Source organism: Typopeltis vanoorti, chromosome 7 (genome assembly GCF_054136105.1).
Source record: "Typopeltis vanoorti isolate ZY-2024b chromosome 7, IOZ_Tvanoo_1.0, whole genome shotgun sequence".
Taxonomy (NCBI): Eukaryota; Metazoa; Arthropoda; class Arachnida; order Uropygi; family Thelyphonidae; genus Typopeltis; species Typopeltis vanoorti.
In genome coordinates this window covers 84,488,304-84,508,620 of record NC_143555.1, presented here as the reverse complement: position 1 = coordinate 84,508,620, position 20,317 = coordinate 84,488,304, and the positions used below count along the sequence as shown (strand labels likewise).

The 20,317-nt window shown below is 34.8% G+C and overlaps 1 protein-coding gene across 1 annotated transcript in view; it reads left to right on the top strand.

Annotated features, from left to right (window-relative positions):
* LOC150104823 (dnaJ homolog l(2)tid, mitochondrial-like) overlaps positions 1 to 20,317 on the top strand; it is a 156,185-nt gene that overhangs the window by 10,810 nt on the left and 125,058 nt on the right. Inside the window, exon 2 of the mRNA XM_090395999.1 lies at positions 19,846 to 19,994. Within this exon, the coding sequence (XP_090252125.1) occupies positions 19,846 to 19,994 (149 nt within the window). The remainder of the gene's footprint in view (positions 1 to 19,845; positions 19,995 to 20,317) is intronic.

The following is a 20,317-nucleotide window of genomic DNA, read 5'->3' as shown; positions in this document are numbered from 1 at the left end:
TCCAGCTACCTTCATATGTTCTCCTAAAGATCGACTACATCCTCTTGAACATCTTGGAGTGTATTAAGTTCCTTGTGCCTGCAGTTTAGCTTACTTTGGACAGACTCTTAGATCAGTTAACATCTGCCTTAAAGGACACAAAAATTGCATCTGACATCATCTATATGGCAAATTGGGATTGACAGACCATGCTCTGAATACTCCTTCACATAGGATTAGATAGAGAAAAACATCTATATTACATAGAAATTGTTGCAAGTCTGAGAGCTGTTGTTAGAATTAGCATCAGCTGTGAAGCACTCTCCCACCTCAACAAGTGTGGTTGCATTAATTTACCAAAGATCTGGGGGACTATCATTTTAAGATCTAATATCTGAAGTTATCTAAATTAACTTCATCGTTATCTTCCCATAGAGGGTGCCATGTAAGGATATTAGGTGTCAGTTACAATTTAAATTGTTTCTATAATTACTTAGTTTACTGTGTCACAGTTATCACTGTACTCTGATAATGCTGGGTAGAAAACCAGCTAAATATTTTTTTTTCTCTTGTTGTTGTTTATACTGTTGAGCATTATTATGAATAATTAATGACACTTAAGCCTTTCTTTACATAAAGATATTCACAACACTTTAAAAACCACTTGTAAGCTAGCTGACTTCATCTATTCTCCTAAGGATGAAGTTCATCCTTAGGAGAATCCTCTTGCACACCTTGAAATGCATAAAGTTCCTTATATCTACTGTTTTGTCTGCTTTGCATAGACTAATAAATCTGTTAATGTCTGCCTTGGCGAACACAAAAATTACATTCATTATCATCTGTATGGCAAGTCAGGACTGGTTGGCCATGCTCTGGATATTCTTTTACAGAGTATAAATGGAAGAATACATCTGTGTTACATAGAGATCACCATAAATCTGAGAGACTATTTTGCTGTGAAGCATTCCTCTAGACCAGTGTTTCTCAACCTTTTTTGGATCATGCCCCACCTCAACGTCTCAAAAATTTTGATGCCCCCTCCCCTCTAGCATAATAGTCAGCCAAGTTCTGAAAAAGTATAATATAAATATGTATAAATATGTACATGTACATTTTCTAATTGCCCCCCAAAATATTCAAATTGCCCCACATTGAGAAACACTGCTCTAGACTCAGTAAGTATGGCTGCATTAATTTGTCAGAGATCTGGGAGACAGTCATTCTGATATGCTGTATATATATATAGCTTATATATCCATGTATAGCGTGACTTATTCAAATTAAACTTATGGTTATCTTGCCCATAGAGGGCACCTTGTTATGACATTAATTCTTTTTCAGTTCCAATCTGAATTGTCTCTGCAATCATCTACAGCAGTGTTTCTCAACCTATGGTCTGCGACGATGGGACAGGTGGTCAGCAGGCAGACTTAAATAAATATATTTTTTTAATTATTCAAACAAAACAAATTAAAATTGAATATATAAGTAAAAATTATTGAAATCAAATGGTGACATAAAAAAACCCAACAAATAACGTCAGAATGTTCAAAGGCAGAAGCAATAAAACTATATTGTTGTTCACTTCACCCCTCTTTTATTATTCCTCATTCTGCCGCTAAATTTGTATCGACAAAATGACGAATAATAAAAAAGGAGTGAAGTGAACAACAATATAGTTTTATTGCCATTTAAGAAGATTTCTTAAACGCCAAAAAAAAAGTGCCTCCCGTGGTGGAACCCCCCCCCCCCCCCAGCTATGCCTCTGTAACTGAGTGGTCCATAGGCTATTTTACTGGTCCTTGGGCTTAGAAAGGTTGAGAAACGCTGATCTACAGGTATCCCTTGATATATGTGGTTAATTAATCCTCTATGGATACCGCATTATTCAATGCTAAGAATTAATGGGAATAATTATAATGTATCCTGCAAAATATAAAAATTTAAATATCATTTATTTTTTAAGGTGACATGTATTTATATATTTTATTTATACATATTTGTTACATAAAAACTTATCTAACATAAATTGAACAGTGGTAGCTTTTTTTCTCCTCCATGATTTTGCGATAACCATTAATTTGTTTATCTAAACCGTGACTAACGTTCATGCTTCTCTCTACATTTGGATCTATCTCTAGTATAAGTTCTTTTGCCTTCTCAATTGTCCTAAACAATTCTTCAAGTTCTTTGATAGTGATTTCTTTAGATGCATCTTCCATTTCTTCACTTTCCTTTTCTTCTTCCTCTTCGTATGCCTGTTGATGTTCGATTCCAAGAAGATCTTCGTTACTTAGGTCTTTTGAATTTGATTCCAATAATTGCCGAATATTTTCTGAATTGACATTCCCAAAGCCAAGAGCACTTCCAATCAAAACAATATTATCGATAACTTTGTTGACGGGATTAATAGAACTACCAAAATTATTTGCAGATTCAGGCAATTATTCCCATCGACAGCAATAATCGCTGTCGATGGGAATGCACTTCTGATTACAATCTTCTAGCCAAAGAAATAGTAAATCTTCCATTTTGATCATTAATGGACTTCTATTCCTAGTACACTGCATACTCAAAGATGCAGATGCCACTTTGCCTTGTTCGCGGTACTCATATGGTTGATTCACCAAAGCCTAGAGCTCTTTCGATGCTTGCTTTGCTTTCTCCGTTATCAAACCTTTTAATAATGTCGATTTTAGTATCCAAAGTAATAAGTTTTTGTTTATTACTCTTTTTTGAGACCATGGTTACGAAGGGTAATGCTTTACATAATTTGAAAATTACTTGATATGCGGATAGGCCGTACGCGTACACTGTAATACATACACATATACGTCTGTATGCCATACTCTGCTGATAAATTGAAGCAATGAGAGTGAGTTACTAACATTGGAGCACGACTCGTACCAAGTGATCTAATCAGTTTCATTGACCAAGTCTAATGCTTTGCTTATTTTCAGACTTTTTGGGCAGCACTAATCAAATTTGATACCATATATATCAAGTTTATGATCACAATAATTTTTTGTGCACTAATCAAAACTGCATATATCAAGGAATACCTGTATATCAATTTCTTTAATGATATTAATTTACCACACAGATTAATAAGATAATTATTTCACTGGTGTTACATCCAGTACCTGATGGCAGATAAAGAATTCAGTAAAGCAATATGGTGTGGAGATGGACAGGATGAACTGTTTAGTAGGATATTACTGTAATGTGGAAGGCAGTGAGAAAGAAATGTTTAGACAAATTGGTCTGGCTAATAAGAAAACAGTAATCATAATGGGTGATTTCAATTACAGCAGGGGCGAATGCTGGTCTTGAAATTCACACTTGCTCTTGTTATCATTCAGGGAGTGTGATTGAAGTCTAATTAGCGGAATAATGAATTACTGATCATTTAAAACTATATATTTAGAAATTTATGTACATTTAATCATACAAATATAGCATTAATTTTACAAATGATATTCTATCTTTTTCAATTTAGCTACTTGAATACAAATTCTACCCTACAGTTCTTCTTTATGAACTGGTCAATAACATGTCATAAAAAGTTGGTTTTAACTTAAATTTTCCCAAGCAACACGCACGCTTGTAAAGGCTGGCTGTAGCTCACTGGCTAGAGCTTCAGCCAGTAAGCCGGCAAAAACAACAGGGACCTTGTTTAACATGACGACGCCCCAGCTGGCATGAAATTCTGTCATGTACCATGATTTTAATTTTTGGTTTAAGCCAATAATAATACAGTTTGGTTGGCTAAATCCCAAATTGCCAGCTCATCCTCGTTCGTTCAGTATCCAGGTAGATACCTAACGGGGTGCACCACAAGAAGGTGAGGATTGGACATTAGGTCAGAAGCTCTGGTAGGTTCTCCGCATTCCTTTAAGGCAGCACTTCCCAAACTGTAGGCCACAGCCCCCTCGGGGAGAGCATTAGTTTTGTTTGGGGGGGGGTGAAATAATGAAAACAAATTTAAAATGTCTTAAGACTAAGTAGATTTTTTTTTATCTTAAAAGAACTGTTTCATGTGCTCGTACTGCAAATGTGCAATAACAGTATATCTATCTATAAAAATATAAGATAATGTGCTATGTCAAATGTGTATGTAAGATGCTAAAAATGTAATATTTGCATTTGATTTTGCAATATACGCTGTGTATGTTTTGTACTGAATATAAATACAATAAATATTATAATAATATATGTCTGTATTACGATTTTTTTTCTGATGGTGGGGGGAGGCATGAAATATTTTAATTTTTCCAAAGGGACTTTTACATCCATAAGTTTGGGATGCACTGCTTTATAGGCTGTGTGGAGGTTTCCTCTCAGTTATACAGCTTTGAGATTAAATAACGTAGATGTAAAATGGATGACTGAAGAGGTGAAGTGTGCATGTCTGGAAGAACAAGGCATTATGGAGGCAGCACAAGATGAGTGAAGATAATCAGTTTCATTAGGAGTACAAAGAGCAAACAAAGAAGGTGACTGACTTAGTAACGGTAACAAAAGTGCAGTATAAATAGCAGTTAGCAAATGACACTAAAAGAAATCCTAGGGAGTTTTTTCGATATGTGGCCAGTAGAAGGAAGAATAAGTAGAGGTGTGTGTGTAATGAGCAGTTCATTAAAGTATTCCATCCTTGTGATTCAGAACTTAGAGCAATGGGAATGAGGGAAGAACCAATGATGGTGAGTGAGCATATGAGTAATCGAGTAAACTTCTTGTCCTCAAGGCCATCACAGCATGTTTTGAGAGAATATTCCTGAGAGTTATCAACAGCTTTAATTCTCATTTTTAACATGAGTTAGATTGGCCCAAGTTCCAAAGGACTGGAAAGATGGCAAAATTGTTCTGCTTAATAGAGAGGGGAGGGAGTGATAAAACCAGGGACGAATGCTGGTCTTGAAATTCATGCTTGCTCTTGTTATCATTCAGGGAGTGAGAGGTGTGATTGAAATCTGATTATCGGAATAATGAATTACCTTGTATCTATACGAGGTAATTCTCGTATAACGTGGATGTTAGGTTCCATAGAAATGTCGCATTATATAAATCACATTATACGAGACTCAGATCACATACAAAAAGTAGGGTTATGTTTCGGAATCGGTTTTTTAAAAAAAAAATTATATAAACAACAATGACATATCTAACAAAAATATATTTTTATTTAATTCAGGTAATTCATGTAAGTTAAGAAAACATATAAACTATGACACAAATACATAGTATAAAATTATAAAAATTACAAATTGTAATTAAGCTTCATTGCAAGTAATGCATAAATGCTTTAGGCAAAATAAAAATAAGTGCATATTTTAATCTTTCATAGCACGAGGATTTGAGGATCGGTTAATAAACATTAGTTTTGTCATGTAATCATCTGATGCATTACTACAAAACAGTAGAGTAATTCTGTCTTTGGAAACTTTGAATCCAGGAGCTGATCTTTCATTTTTCGAAATATAGGTACTTTTTGGCATTTTTTTCCAATATAACCCAGATTCATCAGCATTGAACACCTAGTCTGCATTATAAATGTTTAAAAACATTGAGAGTGTTTTGTTTAATAAGATTTCCATCCAAAGGAATTTTCTTTTGAGTGCATCTTCTTTCCAAATCATTAGAGATTTCGTCATTTTTCTCTTAGAAAATTGCGTACACGAGCAACAAGCTTTGCACTTACTGTTGACCCAGCAATAAATACTTTCTCGGATTTTATGTTCATTGTGTTTGATTGTTTGAATTGTTGATTCATTTAAATTCAAAGTTCTTACAACAACTGGTTTTTCTCCATTTTTCAACTGATCCATGATTTTAATTTTTTTTTCTTTGAGACGAATTTTCTTTTCAATATTCATTTTCCCCCCTTTCAATGCAATTTGTGGCCATTACTATTAAAATAATTTTTTTACATAAAAAAGCATTCCATATTAATTATGTATGTAACTCACTAGAAAATAAAGTGCTCAGCTTGAGATAACACACTTATGATTTTTAATGCGCTTTCCTGGCAGAAAACGAAAACAATTTCCCACAGTAAACACTTTATACAGTATACAATTGATGTACATGCATGATAGAGGGTGTTTCCCCTAATATAAATTTCCTTCTTAAACTACCTGCATGATATGGGCAGACACAAATTTAACAAAGATAAAATTTGATTTTTTAGTCGTGCGGTGAAAAATATATGAAAAGATAAAGGGTTACTACAATTTCTAGACTGTGTTTTTCTCAAAACCGCGTTGTATAGGTACCGCGTTGAACAAAGGTTTCTACAATTTGTAGACTGCGTTATATTGAAACTGCGTTGTATAAGTACCGCGTTATATGAGGGTTACCTGTACTGACCATTTAAAACTATATATTTAGAAATTTATGTACATTTAATCATACAAATACAACATTTATTTTACAAATGATATTCTATATTTTTCAATTTAGCTACTTGAATACAAATTTTATGGTTCTTCTTTATGAACTGGTCAATAACATCGTCATAAAAAGTTGGTTGTAACTTAATTTTCCCAAGTAACATGCACACGTGTAAAGGCTGCTGAAGCTCACTGGCTAGAGCTACGTTGACTGCATATGGCCTGTGGTTTAAGCAACAGAGTGAGATGATGTGAAATGGCTATGCTCGAGCATGAAATCACAGTGCTGCTGCGAGGACCTGGGAAGCTCCTACAACCGAGCAAGCCAAGGTAGTTTTGACTAGACGAGCAAGCGTCGTCTTTGATACACAACGCAGAGCTCAATTATTGCCTCGCAAGCTTAAGACGTCTTCTGTCTAAATAAAAGGCTAAATGGAATCATTTATTAACAAATAAATAGTACTTCTTTCTCAATTAATGAGCTTGTGCAGCAAGCATAGCATGCATGGAGAATTTGGCACTGGATAAAACTAAGGTTTTGAATTATATGCTAATCTCCTTGACTGGAGTCATGGTCAAGGTGTTGGAGAAGCTAGTGAGGACAAGGATTCAGAACCGAGTTGAGAGCAGTAGAATTCTGTTTAATGGGAAGCGTGGGCTTGCTAAAGGGGAGATCATGTTTTAGCTATCTGCTTGCTTACTTATAGCAAGAGGATGAATACATTGGACAAGGGGTGGATGCATATACAGTAGCATATTTGGATTTTGCAAAGGCTTTTGATAGATTGTTACATGACAAACTATTAGTTAAATTGGAACAGATGGGGTTGGGTAGTAGATTAGTGCATTGGATTAGAGATTGGCTGTTGGATAGGTATTAGCAAGTTGTGTATGGGGGGGGGGGGAGGTGATATCCCAGAAGAAGAAAGTCACTAGTGGAGTACCCCAGAGGGTACTCCACTAGTGACTAATTTATATTGAAATGTCACTGGAAAGGGCTTAAATGGTGATATATATATATATATATGCAGTTGTTTGCAGATGATGCAAAGTTGGGGAGAGTTATGAGAAGTGGAGCAGATGTAGCTTTGCAAGACAACCTAAAGACTGACTGAATGGGCAATTGTGTGTGTGTGTGTGGGGGGGGGGATATTAGTTTAATGTAGCAAAGTGTAGCGTTTTAAAATTTCGGAAGCGAAGATGGGATGCAGGATATAGGATTGGTTGTAGATATTTTAGAGGAGGTGGAGGAGATGAAGATCTGGGGGTGATAGTGAATAGGGACTTTAAATTTCGTACGCATTTTGCTAAAATTGTGAGGACAACACATCAGATTATGAAAACGATGCAGAGAATACTGATATATAGAAGAAGGATATTTTGATCCCATTGTATGGGGCTTTGATCAAGCTGCATATGGATTGAAAACTATGTGCACTGATTTGTTTACATGGTTTTTAAAAGAATGATGAGATGTTAGATAGGATTCAGAGATAATTGACTAAGTTGGTTTCTAGTCTCTGGAATGTGGAATAGATTGAGAGAATGCAAATTACGGAGCCTAGTGGATAGAAGGAAGAGGGGAGACATGATCAAGACTTGTAAGTTGGATAGGTGTAATTATTCAGATTAACATGGATGAGATTTTTCATAGAAAATCTGGAGACTGGGAGAATGAGAGGCCATCCCTAGAAGATGTATAAGGTTGTATGTGAGCAAAGTGGTGAGGAGTAGATTTTTTGCATGGAGAGTAGTGGGTGATTGAAGCATTGCCTGAGAGAGTGGTGAGTGCATGCAGAGACAGTGAATTCATTTAATTCGAGGTAAGAATAAAGTTCACAAATTGCTGGGGGGGGAGTTACTTTCTGGCCAGAAGAAACTGTTAACAAACTTGAGCTTTTTCTTGTAAAAACACCCAGAATATGGAGCATCTAAAATTGACAAACAGGATACACTCCTACATCCAATTGTGGATAGTAGAAGCAGTCCTACACATAAACTTGCTAAACATTTAGCTAAACTGCTAGACCCTCTCCCCAACACACACAGGTATTTCCTTTGTTAAAAATTCTTTTCACCTGAAAAGTGTATTAAAAGACCACATTTTAAAAAGTTCAGAATAATGATTAGTTTTGATATTACTTCAGTGTATCATTAATTGAAACTGTGGATTTGCTGAAGTCACTTTTCTCCAGATATATTTGAATTATTTAATTCACAGTACATGCAGGTTATTTTATATGTAAAGGGAAGATATACAAACAACTAGATTGAACATCAGTGGACTCCCCCTTTAGCCAGTTTCTACATAGACTTAGAAAACCAAGCTGTGATTACAAATACTATCAAACCAGTGGTTTGACTGTGCTGTTTGATGATTTGCTTGCTATTTCGTCACATGGTCAAAACTCATTTGATACATTTTTAGTGAATTTAAAAAGCAACACTCTAAAATCCACTTCACAATGGAACAGGAAACTAATGACAGTCTGCCCTTCCTAGATACACTAATTACATGCCTTCCTGATGGTTCATTATCTTTTTCTGTTTATTATCTATTTCTGCACAAACAATCACACCATCATCAAGCACAACAATATGGTATCCTCAAAACACTAAAGAATTATATGTTCCAATGACAATGCTCTTACCACTGAACTTACTTGCATCACACTTCTTTAGCCAATGGCTATAATCTCTAAAGAATAGATAAAATACTAAATGCTCCCCAGACCCCCCCCCCTCCATTGCCTAATATACAAGACTACGGCAAAACTGTTATTATTCCATACATTCAGGGCCCATCCAAAATGATATCTAGGATACTTAATAAATATCAGCTCTGTACTACATTTAAACCTTGTCAAATTGGCAACTCTCATCTGTTCGCTTAAGGATAAATGCTCTTCTTTATCACATCCAAGCATATATGAAGTGCCTATACTTGTGACCTTGCTTACAATGGACAGACAAGAACTGTTGACATCCTCATTGGAGAACATAAATAATACATTCGTCACTATCGTTATGGCAAGTCTGGACTAGTAGACTATGTCTTGGATACTCCTTCACACAGGATCAAATGGGGGAAAACAAAGTGTTACACAGAAGTCATAAGTCAGAGAGATTGTTTTTGGAATCAGCAGCAGCTTTAAAACATTCTCCAAACCTAACAAGTATGGCTGTATCAATTTACCAAAAATCTGGGAGATCAAATTAATACTTGTTTCTTTTTTCCTTTTTTTTTCTCTCTCTTTATCAGCAATAGATTGCACCAAAAATAGAGGACTTTAGTTTCTTATGTTAACCATTACAATTTTTTAAACTAGTCCCAATCTGCAAATTGTTGCAGTTTGTGTAATGTGGTAAACTGTTTTTGTACGCTGAATATGCTGGATATTATATCAGTGAAATATCAGCAAATAAGTTAAATAAATATTAATTATTTGCTGATTAATCTGTTGTGGATTAAAACTATTAAATAAATTGACACGAACTGCCAATACATAATCCATTCTACTCATTTAAGAATTCTACACCCATCTAGTTGAGTACTGTGTGCTTACAATAGTTATAATTTGTGCTTTAATGATGCTGGTTAGAAAACCAGCAAAATATTAAGTTCAATGAATCAATTATATTTTTTTCTTGGTGTTGTTTACATACCCTCTGTCCAAAAAGAAACTGAACTTTTGATAGAAAATAAAACACAGGCCAATTATAATTATTCAAATCATTTATTTCAATCAATATACTCTCCCTCAGCTTCAATACAGCATTTGGCATGGTCAATTAATTTGTTAAATGAGTTTTTTATATCGGTTTTTGGGATACTATTGAGGGTCGTGGTTACTGCCACTAGAATGTTTTCAATGGTGTTGTATCGCTTTCCTTTCATCGGCAAATGAAGTCTGGGGAAGAAAAAGAAGTCACGGGGTGCTAAATCAGGTGAATACGGCTAGTGATCCAACACACAAACTTGGTTTTTGCTCAAAAACTCTCTCACAGTGTTCGAATGATGAGATGGTGCATTATCGTGCAAAAGTGACCAGCTGCCTGCATCACAATGTTCATGCCATGTGCAACGAATTCTCACTATCAGTCGCTTCAAAACTTCGAGATAAAACTTACCATTGACCGTTTGGCCAGGCAGAACAAATTCTTTGTGGATAATGCCCTTGGAATCGTAGAAACAAATCAGCATTGTTTTTACTTTTGACTTCTCCAAGTGACTTTTTTTTTTTTTTGGATGCCCCTCTTCTGATGGTCTCCACTCAACACTCGGGCTCTTTGTTTCGGGCTCATACTCAAAACACCATGTTTCATCACCAGTACTGGTCATTTCACGAAAGTTTGAGTCCTTATGAGCAGTTTTAATGAGGTCCTTGCAGTGTTCAATTTGATACATTTTTTGGTCGTCGGTCAACTTGTTGAGAACAAATCGCGAATTCAATTTACAAAGGCCCAAACTCTTGGTCAAAATGTTGGGCACAGTTGATTTTGGAATCCCTCAATTCATCTTCAATCGATCTCATGGACGATTTCAGGTTTTCTTTGATGAAATCATGCACTTCTTGGATGTTAACTTCACTCAGTCCAGTTTTTGGATGGCTCAGCTTTTCGTCGTCCTCAAGTGTCTCATGACCATTTGAAATTGCTTAAACCACTCGTAAACTTGAGTATGGGATAAGCATTCATCACCATATGCTTTTTGAAGCATTCAGTGCATTTCAGTTAAACTTGTACCAAGTTTAACACAAAAGTCAATCGCAGCTCTCTGTTTGAAACTCATTTTCTGACTGTTCGTCAAAACACACTGTCACTCTTGGCACTATAACTCGATTTCTAATGAAACAAATGTCATAAACGGTTGACACAACACTAATGAAGGTTGCCGCTTTCGGCAACCTTCATTAGTGTTGTGTCAACCGGTGGTGCCACTAGTTTCTTCTATTTTCGAAAAGTTCAATTTCTTTTTGGACAGAGGATGTATTATGAAACACTTATGAAGAATTACTTTTGAATGCAAACCACTAGTTTGAAGAAACAATATTGTTGAACCTGGCATTTTTAGGGCATGTAGTCAAGTCGTATAGAAGCCTACTTGCTACATTTCTATGGTCTGTCTTCTATCTTTTATGGCATGGGTCACTAGTTTCCTCTCTTGTTGTTCACTTTGTATTGTGGTGGATGGCTTTCTCCCACCATTGTCATTTCGTAAAGGAAACTGTATTTTTGCTTGTACTCTTCCCTCTTATAAATGACCTTCCCTTATTGACATCAGATTCTACCTGTAGTGTTCCTGATGATAGTATAATTCATTCCTGTTCTTCATTTCAGAAACTTTGTAGGTAGGAAAAACAAAACAAAATAAAAAAAAAAGCAAGAGACAGCAGTCTTGTTTTTAATTACAAAATGGCACAAACTGTGCTGCAGAAACAACAGAAAATGACTGCCTTATTTTCCCAAGTACATTTACTATGTACTTGGGAAAGTTCTTGGCATCCCTTTAATAGGACATGGGTGCTAAGAATCCTTGGGCAAAACACAGCAACTCTATATAATGAAATGAAAAGAAGCATAGTAAATTGCCTAGAGAGAAAGGAAAAGCATATCAGGAATGTAAGACCAATGTTTACGGTAGGAAAATCAGAAGAACTGAAAGAACAAGAAAGAAAAAAGATGTAGGAATTTTAGGAATTTAATGAACCCAGATGGAAGGTAATGGCAATTAATGCAATTTTACAGATGATTCTGTAGAAACTATAGAATCATCTATAGCATAGGAGAGAAAGGACAAAATGGTGTAGATTTATTACTAAGGAAAGATTGGGGGAGAGAAAGTACTTATCACCTGAATGACAGAATATTGATCATAACCTTAACAGCAAGTCCAGTTGATCTTGGCATAATTCAAGTATACATGCCAACCAACTCAGAAGATCATGAGATAAAAGAGGCATATGAACAACTAGAGGAACTATTAACATCATTAAATATAATTTAATTAAAAAGGAATGACTTTAATACAATGGTTGGAGAGGACAGTGAGTGCGAAGAAACTGGACACTACACACAGAAATCACCAGATGTTGCACTATACCAGATTGATTACATACTAGTCAAGAAGAGATACAAAAAGCAGCTGAAATAGAGTGACTACTTACTCATTATTGCAAAATGTAAAATAAAACATAAAAACATAAAAAATACATAGAATAAGGAAGAGAAAATAGAATATTGAATTACTGAAGATCTCAGATATAAAAAAAGTGAATTTTAAAAAAAGAAACAGATCGAGAAGAACAGTGAAAAAGACTAGACAGTCATTAAGGAAATAACTAAAAGATCAACAGACAAAATGTTAGGATTTACAAAATTACAACTGCTGAAGCCTTGGGTTACAAATGAGATACTTAAGTTAATAGAAGAATGAAATAAAGCAAAGAAAACGAAGCCTGTAGAAGCAAGTAACAGTATTGAAGACTAAGGAACAAGATTAAGTGGACTGCAAAAAATTAAGCAAGGTAGAACTGGATAAAATAAATGTGTAAAGAAGTTGAATATAAATTAAAGACACGAGAAGCTGACAAGGAATATCGAATAATTGCTCTGCACACCTGCACTCCCAAAACAAAAAAGTAAAGATGTATGAGACAAAAAGGAAAATTATTTACTGGTAACAGAGAGAGAGATGGAAGGAATATCTTGAAGATTTATATAGCAGAGAAAATATGAATAGTGAAACTATTGAACCAGAATATTAAATTGAAAAAGATAAGCTGGATATATGACACAGTAAAGAGACATTGGAACTCTACAATCATGATAGAATAGATAAGCCAATGCAAGAAGATTTGGAGGGCCTACTATTCTTACCTGGGAAGTAATAAATGCCATTCGGAAACTGGAACCAAGAAAAGCTCCAGGAATGGATGGAATTATTGCAGAATATCTAAAGGCTTTAGATGATAAGGCTATAAGATCATTTTGAAACCTGCCAAAAGATTTTAAGTACTCAACGTTCCTACCAATACCTAAAAAATCGAAGACAATCAAATGTAAAGAATACAGAACAATCAGTCTGATCAGTCAGATAGCAAAAGTTATGTTATGTATCATCCTAGAAATAAATAAACATAAAATCAAATTGGAAATTAATGAAATGCAATCTGGTTTCCAGGAAAATAAAGGAACTAGAGACGGACTCTTCAACATTAGAACTATTCTAGAAAGATATCTGGAGAAGCAGAAAGAAGTCTACTTATGTTTTATTGACTGCACAAAGGCCTTTGACAATATACAACATGAACAACTGATCAAATGCATCAGAAATGTAGGAGTAGATGGTAAAGATACCAGATTACTGATAAATCTATATTGGGAGCAAACTGCCTCAATAAAAATATCAGGAGAAATCTTGGAGGAATTCCCAGTAAAGAAGGGTGTCAGACAAGGCTGTGTTCTTTCTCCTATATTCTTTAACCTCTATACTGAAAATATCTTCCAGCAATTAGAAGAATTTAAAGGAGTCAGCATAGGAGGCAGGAATATAAACAACTTAAGATATGCAGATGATACAGTACTGCTAGCTGAAAATAAAAAAGATCTTTAAAACCTACTAGAAGAGACTCTGAAGCTAAGTGAAAAATATGGACTTGATTTCAACTTCAAAAAAACCAAAACCATGCTGCTGGTAACAAGAGAAAAAGGGGAAATTCCCAATATAAATATTAGATCAGAGGAAATACTTTAGATCAAGTAGAGAGTTATATATATTTGGGTCAACTAATTACAGAGAATGGAAAGTGTGATTAGCATTCTTCATGGAACCTTCATTAGCATGAAAAACATTCTGACCGCAAGGGAAAGTCACACAAAAACAAGAATTAGGCTGTCCAAATGCTACGTAATGTGAACACTGTTATATGGAGCAGAAACCTGGACAATATCAAAATATTGTGAAAATAAACTAAAAGCCTTTGAGATGTGGATCCTCAGAAAAATTCTTAGAGTCCCATGGACTGCCAAAAAAACTAATTTAGAAATATTAGAGATACTTCGCGATATCCCCTAAATTCGTACCGAAAAAAGACATCATCATCGAAATCCAAGCGAAACTTGAAAATGACCCAAACAGAGACACAATATTCCAAAAGATAAACAACATTATAAATAGCAAAATAATAGTAAAACCCAACATCACTCCCAACTTACAAAGTGCCCTTTTATCTTTAAAAAATAACCCCGATATCATGATCACAAAAGCTGATAAAGGTGACACCGTTGTCATCATCAATAAAACGGATTACCACAACAAAATAATGGCCGTCTTAAACGACCAACACACCTACCAAATAATCCACAATGATCCTACCCCCGACCTCATAAAACAGATAAACAGCACCCTACACACCTTAAAAAGTCAAAACAAAATAGATAAAACCACAATGAGACACACAACCCCCTGCACTACTCGCACCCCCTATATGTTCGGGAACATCAAAACCCACAAAGACGGTTATCCGATACGACCCATAGTCTCCTACAAGAACACCACCACAGCTCCTTTATCTAAATTTGTTGCCAAACTCATCAAACCACTACTAACAACGTCTATCTGTATGATCAAAAATACAGATGACCTATTCTGGAAATTAAGCAACACTACTCCATCCCAGGATGACATCCTCTCCTCACTAGATGCAACTTCATTATACACCAACGTGGATGTTCCCAAAACTTTAGACATCGTACACACACTACTCTCCAAGGACCACACCCTACACACACGCACAAAATTAACACCAAATGACATCATTAGTTTGATTAAACTCACAATATCCGCCAATTTCTTTAAATTCAACAACTCCTTATATGTTCAAATTTTCGGTCTCCCAATGGGCCAAAACATCAGTGGACAATTAGCGGAGTTATTCCTGGCGCACATTGAATCACTTCTACTCCCCCCCCCCCCCGGCATCACCTTCTATGGCAGATACGTAGACGATATTCTATGCATTGGCAAACCCTCGCACATCTCCACCTTACAAACATCCCTCAACGATTTTAGCAACAGACTACAATTCACCATGGAAACAGAACAAATCCATCAATTTCTTAAATCTTACATTAATTAGAAGCCATAACAGAATTGCCACGAAGATATTTCACAAGCCCACACATGTCGGAAACTACCTCCATTTCAATTCATACCACCCATATTCCGTTAAAAAATCAGTCATCCTATCACAATTTATCAATGCTTACAAATTCTCCACCAACAGCAATTTTCTTAACACTGAACTCAAGTATTTAACACAGGTTTTCAAAAATCGCAACTACCCCACGCATCTAATAAATTACGCGAACTTTACGGCAAAATGCCGTCTTAACAATAATACAACAAAAGCAGACTTCCCGACACACATGGTCATCAAATTGCCATACATCCAAAACACATACAAGGCTTACAAATACATTTTCAAAAACACGAACTATAAGCTAGTATTCACCACAAACCATAAATTAAGAACTCTCCTAAAACCTACTAAATCTCTCACTCATAAAGAATTATTCGAACACCACAACATAGTCTACAAATTTCCTTGTCAAAAAAGACTCTGACGTCATCTACACGGGCTCTACAATTAGGTCGTTATGGACTAGACTACAAGAGCACTTCAGGGATTGCAATATTCCCATTCCAGAATATCTGAACACGAAAAAACATCGCAACATCAAAAAGAAAAACAAACCACAGAATACAGGGAAGACTGAAATTGCAGCTCACGCCCTTGAACTAAAACACATTCCCCAAATTGACAAAGCCATAATCATTGACAAACAAGAAAACGAAACGATGCTTAGAATATCCAAAACTATTGCCATAAAATGTGATGGTAATTCTATCAACGTCCACCGCCCCTACCTAATTTCCGAATGTTGGACATTCCAAAACTTACAAATTAAGCCACGCCTCCGGCCATTTAGCGACAACAAATGCCCAAATTTGGCAGATACATCTTGCAGCCTTGACATAGCCCTACAGTCATTCCCACAAAGTTCCGACGATGGTCAGACGATGACCGAAACGGTCCACACCCCGTAAACCCTTGCCCCAGTTTCCACATAAGGATACCCTTCCCCTTCCTTCTCCCCCCTCTCCCCACAACAAAATAATATATATATATATTATTAATTGTAACCCGGGTTCCCAAACTTATTTCCCGTGTCCCAAGTACATCCCCATGTTCTTTCCCTCTCTCTCCCCCCCCCCCCTTTCCACAAGAGCTTGGATTTAGAAGGCATCTTTAAACCAAAATCAAGGTATGTACATAATTTTTCAACATTTTTTATTCTGCCATAATTGCCTTCTACACTCGCCCGTAATGTCCTAAATTATATATATATATATATATATATATATATATATATATACCCCTTTTGAGTTATGTTAGCCATTGTATTAAATATAAGGGACACTCCTAAACAAAAACAGGCTAAAATAGCCATTAATTATATTAATAGTGTTTTAGAGGAGTAGCATGGGAATTTCCCAGAAATTATACTTAATATTAGAGATGATTTGAGAAGATAGGAATCTGTTGAAAACCATTAAGAAAAGGATAACCACCTACCTTGGTCACATACTAAGGCATGAATCCCTACAAAAAACACTTCTAGAAGGAATGATACAAGGAAAAAGAAGAAAAGGAAGACAAAGAACAGATTGGATGGGGAATATTAATGACTGGAACTTTTTGTCCTATGAAGAATGCAAAAGAGAAGCACAAAACCATACGTGGTGGAAGCTCATGGTAATCAACCTCCTGGAAGGAGATGACATCTGACAAGACAAGACATAGAGACATTTATTATGCCGAAGCATTACTTTTAATCATGACTTATTTTTCACAGTATTAACAACACCGCACACACTTTTATCACAAAGATGTTTTATTAACGCTTATATTTCGCTGATTTTCAACTCGGCATCATCAGAGCACAACACACTTGTTTACGCGACAGTGAGTGAGTGAAACAATGTCACGATATATATATATATATTGTGACATTGTTTCACTCACTTTTTTGTTTAACACGCGTATACAAGTGTGTTGTGCTCTGATGATGATTTTCAACTCAGCATCATCAGAGCACAACATGTTTGTATACGCGACAGTGAGTGAGTGAAACAATGTCACAATATATATATTGTGACATTGTTTCACTCACTCACTTTTTTTGTTTAACATGCGTATACAAGTGTGTTGTGCTCTGATGATGCTGAGTTGAAAATCAGCTAAATATAAGCGTTAATAAAACATCTTTGTAATAAAAGTATGTGCGGTGTTGTTAATACTGTGAAAAATGTCATGAATAACCATCAACACCTAAGCTTATCTGTTACATTACTTTTAATTTTTATTAAGTTTTTTTAAGTTTTAAGGTCATATCTCATTAAAGTTATTAAAAATTAAAAATAATGCTTTAGCATGAAAAATATCTCTTCACTTGTATTATTAATCAGTGAGCTAAACTCCTGCATACTCTAAAAAAAAAAATTAATCTCAAAATTGAAATATTATTTTGATAAGGAACTTCTACAATTGCAATTCATCAAATAGTTTTAGGGAGCAAAAGGTGTGATATAAAAATAGATACGATGTAGTCATAATGCATTTTACTTAATAGCACTTGCTCATAATTAATACCCACTTAGATTCTGGCATTCAGATTTGAGAAAAAAATATAAAAGAGATAATTAAAAAATTAAAGAGAAACATATATATATGATCTGGTGACAATTGGTTTACGGTCAACTAAGTGACAGGGCAGATAGATGGCAGCCATCTGGGCAATAAGACAACCGGATGACAACCCAGTAAAAGTTTAAAAAGACTTTCTTACACATAAACTTCTTCTGATGAAAGAAGAATAAAGTAATTATAAAATGTCTAGTTTACGTCCAAGTTTAAGAAGAAAATCTTGCATACAAAATAAAATATTATGTAATAAAAAGAACATTAGATAATTATAAAATTTTCATTTAGGTCCATGTTTAAAAATTATTCATAACACATAAAATGAAATGAACCTTGTTATGCAGATAGAACAAAATTATACCTCAAACTCTTTAGGTAGAGTAGAATCTGACCAATCTTTGAATTCTGGATACTGTGCAGCCATATTCTTTATTCCTTCATTTCTTGCATAGATTCTGCCTTATGTTTCTATGGCTAGTTTTAACCTTAAATATCTCAGGGTCATGCTTTTCCTTCCATATTTTGTCCAGCAATGAAAACATCAACATTCTCCTCTTGTTCACCATTTTGTGAAATTTGTTGTGCCAGCCTTGTACTGTGTTATTAGTTCTGACTTCATTGTTCTTTCATACATATTCCCATCTCAGTTGAGTATTGAGATGGAAGTGCTCTTCTACCACGTGCATGGCATTCATGTATATAAGTTTTGCTACATAATCAACAACATCCTCAAGTCTCATAAAATTATATCATTGTTTTCATTATTCAGCTGGTCTAATAACAATTCAGATGTTCAGGTAGAAACCAAGTATTCCTTTATTTTGATCGTGCAGTTCAATTTTTTGTCATCAAGCTTTAAAAGTAGGTTGCAGATGATAGGAGATGTATTGGAAGGGGAGGGGGTGCTACTCAGCTACTCTGGTTAGCTGTCACTCATTTGTCCTATCACCTAGTTGGCTGTTGCCCAAATGTCTTATCATCCAGCTGCCCAAGAACCACACACACACATATATATTTTTAAAATTTAATTTTAAAAAAATAATTTAATTTAAAAATATCAATTGCAGTGTTTTGAATTTTAAAATTATTTATTTTCAAAGAGTGAAAAAGAATGGTTACTAAATTGCAAAAAGTATTTTTCATTTTCTAACTAATTAGAAAAGTGTAAGATATGCTGATAACAAGAAAAAAAGTTACTAAATCTAAGTATAAAAAAGTTTCTAGTTCTAAAATTAAGTAGGCCGAATATTCAGTTATTGATTGTTCATTGCAAATATTATGGAAACAACTACCATGTTAGAGAAAAACTTCAGTTTAATGCAAATTTCTTTTTCTCTAACGTGGTAGCTGTTTCCATTATTTTTGCAATGAATTCTGATCACCGTGTAACCACGAAGGAAGGTTATTGATTGCATTTTCTATTTCTTATAATATGTAATTCTTATTTAAATGATTATTAACGTGCACAATTGTAGCTAACTTTATGGGATTCTACTTGGCATTTTAAAATGTATATTTGGGATTACAGCTGAAGCAACTAAGGCTATGAGAGCAGCTTAAGGGGATGAAGTTTAATAATACATATCATTTTATCAAGAAAATAAAGACGTTAATGTACATTCTTCATTTCTCACCATAATTCTTTTAATTCCTTCTTACTGGATTATTTTTATATGAATATTTCACTTTTTTTTCTTTTCCAGGAAGTTCTTTCAAATATTCTTTAGTTGGCATCATCCAGTGTCAAAACTTTCATAATACACCAAAACATTTCAAGAAAAGAGACTACTATGATATTCTTGGAATATCTCCAAGTGCTGAACAGAAAGAAATAAAAAAAGCTTATTATGAGGTATTTTTTGTTTTTATTTGGTCTTTTTGTGTGTTATATCCTATTAGTTATTTGACAAAAAGAAAAAAAAAAAAACGAATACATTGTTTTTGACCCCCAAAAAAGGATTATAGAAGTAGGCAGTAAAACTTAGATTCCAGCAACAACATGCCAGTTTTTATAGCAAAGCATACAGGCAGTAGTTGCATTGTGAATTTGTATTTATGGTGCTTAACCACAGCATTCTAGTCAACAAAAATATGTAACATGAGATTGAAAGACACCATTAAAGAAATACACCCTCTGTCCAAAAACAAAAAGCTGTATCTTTTTGTTATCGAAAG